This window comes from Trachymyrmex septentrionalis, unplaced genomic scaffold (genome assembly GCF_001594115.1).
Source record: "Trachymyrmex septentrionalis isolate Tsep2-gDNA-1 unplaced genomic scaffold, Tsep1.0 scaffold6, whole genome shotgun sequence".
In the NCBI taxonomy this organism is placed as follows: Eukaryota; Metazoa; Arthropoda; class Insecta; order Hymenoptera; family Formicidae; genus Trachymyrmex; species Trachymyrmex septentrionalis.
In genome coordinates, this window is record NW_017305778.1 from 2,403,480 (window position 1) to 2,406,129 (window position 2,650).

The 2,650-nt window shown below is 33.6% G+C and overlaps 1 protein-coding gene across 7 annotated transcripts in view; it reads right to left on the reverse strand.

The window, feature by feature from the left end:
- Positions 1-2,650, reverse strand: part of LOC108752307 (AF4/FMR2 family member 4) — a 275,024-nt gene that overhangs the window by 24,848 nt on the left and 247,526 nt on the right. For all 7 annotated transcript variants that reach the window (XM_018493052.1, XM_018493054.1, XM_018493051.1 and 4 more), the window contains one exon: positions 2,189-2,219. In XM_018493052.1, the coding sequence (XP_018348554.1) occupies positions 2,189-2,219 (31 nt within the window). The remainder of the gene's footprint in view (positions 1-2,188; positions 2,220-2,650) is intronic.

Sequence of the window (2,650 nt, forward strand, 5' to 3'; positions counted from 1 at the left end):
ACGCAATTTTTACTTTCGCAGCGACACATTCGTTTTAAATTTATCCCACTGTGCTGAAAGATCAACGAAAGATAGCATTATCGCACGAAAAAAGAATATACGGACAAAGTATACGATAAGGTATCTTGCCTTTAGGAACGAACTCTTTATTGTTGAATTCTTTGTTATAATTTTGCTGTAACTGAAGTGCTACAATCTTTTGTTATAATTATATATATGCAATTCTGATCAAAAATAAAGTTCTAAATTGCAATCAATTAGCTAACTAAAAAAATTGTGATTAACTCTCCTAACGTAATCCAACGTTTTTTTTCTCTGCTTTCATATAGTTCAACCAGGCCATTGTTGCGTAATTGTGTTTTTTAAAGGGTTATTTGACGCTCTAAAAATTTTGAAAAAAATTGTGATACACTTAAAAATTGTGACACACGTTCACAAATATAATCCGAAACGTTTTTCATTTTTTGTTTATACATGTCCGAATTTGAAACAGAATAATTCAAAATTGAAAATTCGCCTGAATCTTTAAAGTTTCAGTTGGACGACGGAAGATTAATTAGTTGTAACTAAAAAAACTGGATAAAAATCCAAAGATTTAAAAAATGTCAATTAATTAGTTATAATTAAAAAAAAAACTAGAAAATCCAGAAAGCAATTGTAATTTTTATCGATTAAATCGATACATATAAGGTAATCTATTTATCGTCATTCACTATTTATTTATCGAGCAAATTTCCCGAATCGAGTTAGATAACATACAAGCGAGATATATTGCATCAAAAACAGACTCTTTCTCGCGAAAGGTTTCTAAGTTCACGAGGGAATTTCAAGAAACATCGGAAAAAGGGCGACGATGGGAGTAAGAAGACCTGGTAAGTCCGTCATAAAAATGTACGAAGTGTTTCGTCTACGAGAGGCGAAAGAAAGTTCCACCAACCGTTGTCGCGAAAGCAAGAAACCCATGACACGTGAGAAACTTCGAAACATCTTTATTAGCAGCGTCCACGTGTTGCCCAAACTCCCTCCATCGTCGCGATGCGTATTTCCTTTCCCAATTCTTCGCGAGTTGTCGGTTTCTTCATTTTTTTTTCTTTACGCGAACGTAACACCGATAACGAGACACATTGCTATCGCGACTATCTTCTGCTTTGCGTAATTTTATTTGTCCGAGTCGTGGATTCTAGCGGCACTTTTTTGCGCGGATTAAAGCTGCTTGGTTAAGAGTAAACAACCAGAGACCGCGCGACGACGTGTTTGCATACGCGCGGTTGAAAACAAAATATTTAGCAAAATAGTCAACGTTCCGAAAAATTGCGCGGCGCGCTGCACGGTTTAATTAAAAGCCCTCCTCGGTAGTAAACTTTACGGTTTACAATGTAACCAGTATGTTTGCCAATGCATCCTACAATCGCTCTTTTTTTATTATTCCATCATATCCGCGCGGTTCGCCCATCATCGATGTAACTATGTTATTACTGATTTAAGCCAATTCTACAATTGCGTAAACATAGTTGTAAGTATAGTTATAAGAATCGATCAATCACAGAGTCAAATTTGAGGAAAAATTAGTACATGTAAAATAGGCTTTAAACATTGCAATATTAAGAAATCAAATCACTCAACGCGAGAGAAGAAGTTATCGATTACCTACTCTCTAAATTTCTTGGAACAAAATCTCTCCCAAGAGTTAAAATATTACCATATTATAGAAAAAAGTGAAAAATTTGCATTCTTGAATAAGAGTGACAGATTTTCACTCTTTTTTGAAGTGAGATTTCATACTTTTGGAATAAAATTCACACCAAAAAAGGAGTGAGATTACTTTCTCTCGGAATGAATCTCATTCCAAAAAAGAGTGAAAATCTGCCGCTCCTATTCAAGAATGCAAATTTTTCATTCTTTTTCAATAGTGACAGTATTCTTTTGAAATAAGATTTCACTCCAAAAAATTTAAAGAATACTCGAAAGTTATCGATTACTCATCTCGAATATATAATTATCCGCCAGCATATGCTTCCGTTGTCAACGCATACGAAATATATGTTTTAAACAAAAAAAAAGTGCTTTTAAATATGTGTAAGATCGACTGGAAATGAGGACAGATAAAGCTACTTATGTCAGCTTCATGCGAAAAGATAATGAGAGTAAGAAAAAGTTTAACATGAAAATTTTAAATCAGTGTACTTACGCAGGTGGTTTGATGGCGGTATGCTGGCGTTCTGTAACAGAAAAAATAGAAACGGCAAAATTAGCGAAATTAGTAAAGATTAATTATCGTCTGTTTAATTACCGGTCGACCGCGTGCATTATGTTAAAATGAGCTTCCAAATAATTAATGTATTCAAATAAAAATTGCTAAACATCGCAGTATTCGTATCGAGTCAATTTGATGCGAATGTTTTCCTTCCTTTGTTTGTAATCTTCTTGTCATGGAGAATAAAACAGACTCAAAGAAGATTCAATTACAATCTTGTATAGTTAAATCTTTTCTTCAAACTGAATAAACTGAATTTTTCGCAATAAGTTTTCGCAATAAGTGTTTTAAAATACTATAGTATCATTATAAATCGACGATCAATTGTGATATTATTATTCTAGCTTCTCTCAGTTTATGACTGCATTCGAAATTTGACAGTAAACGGAGCGCAGT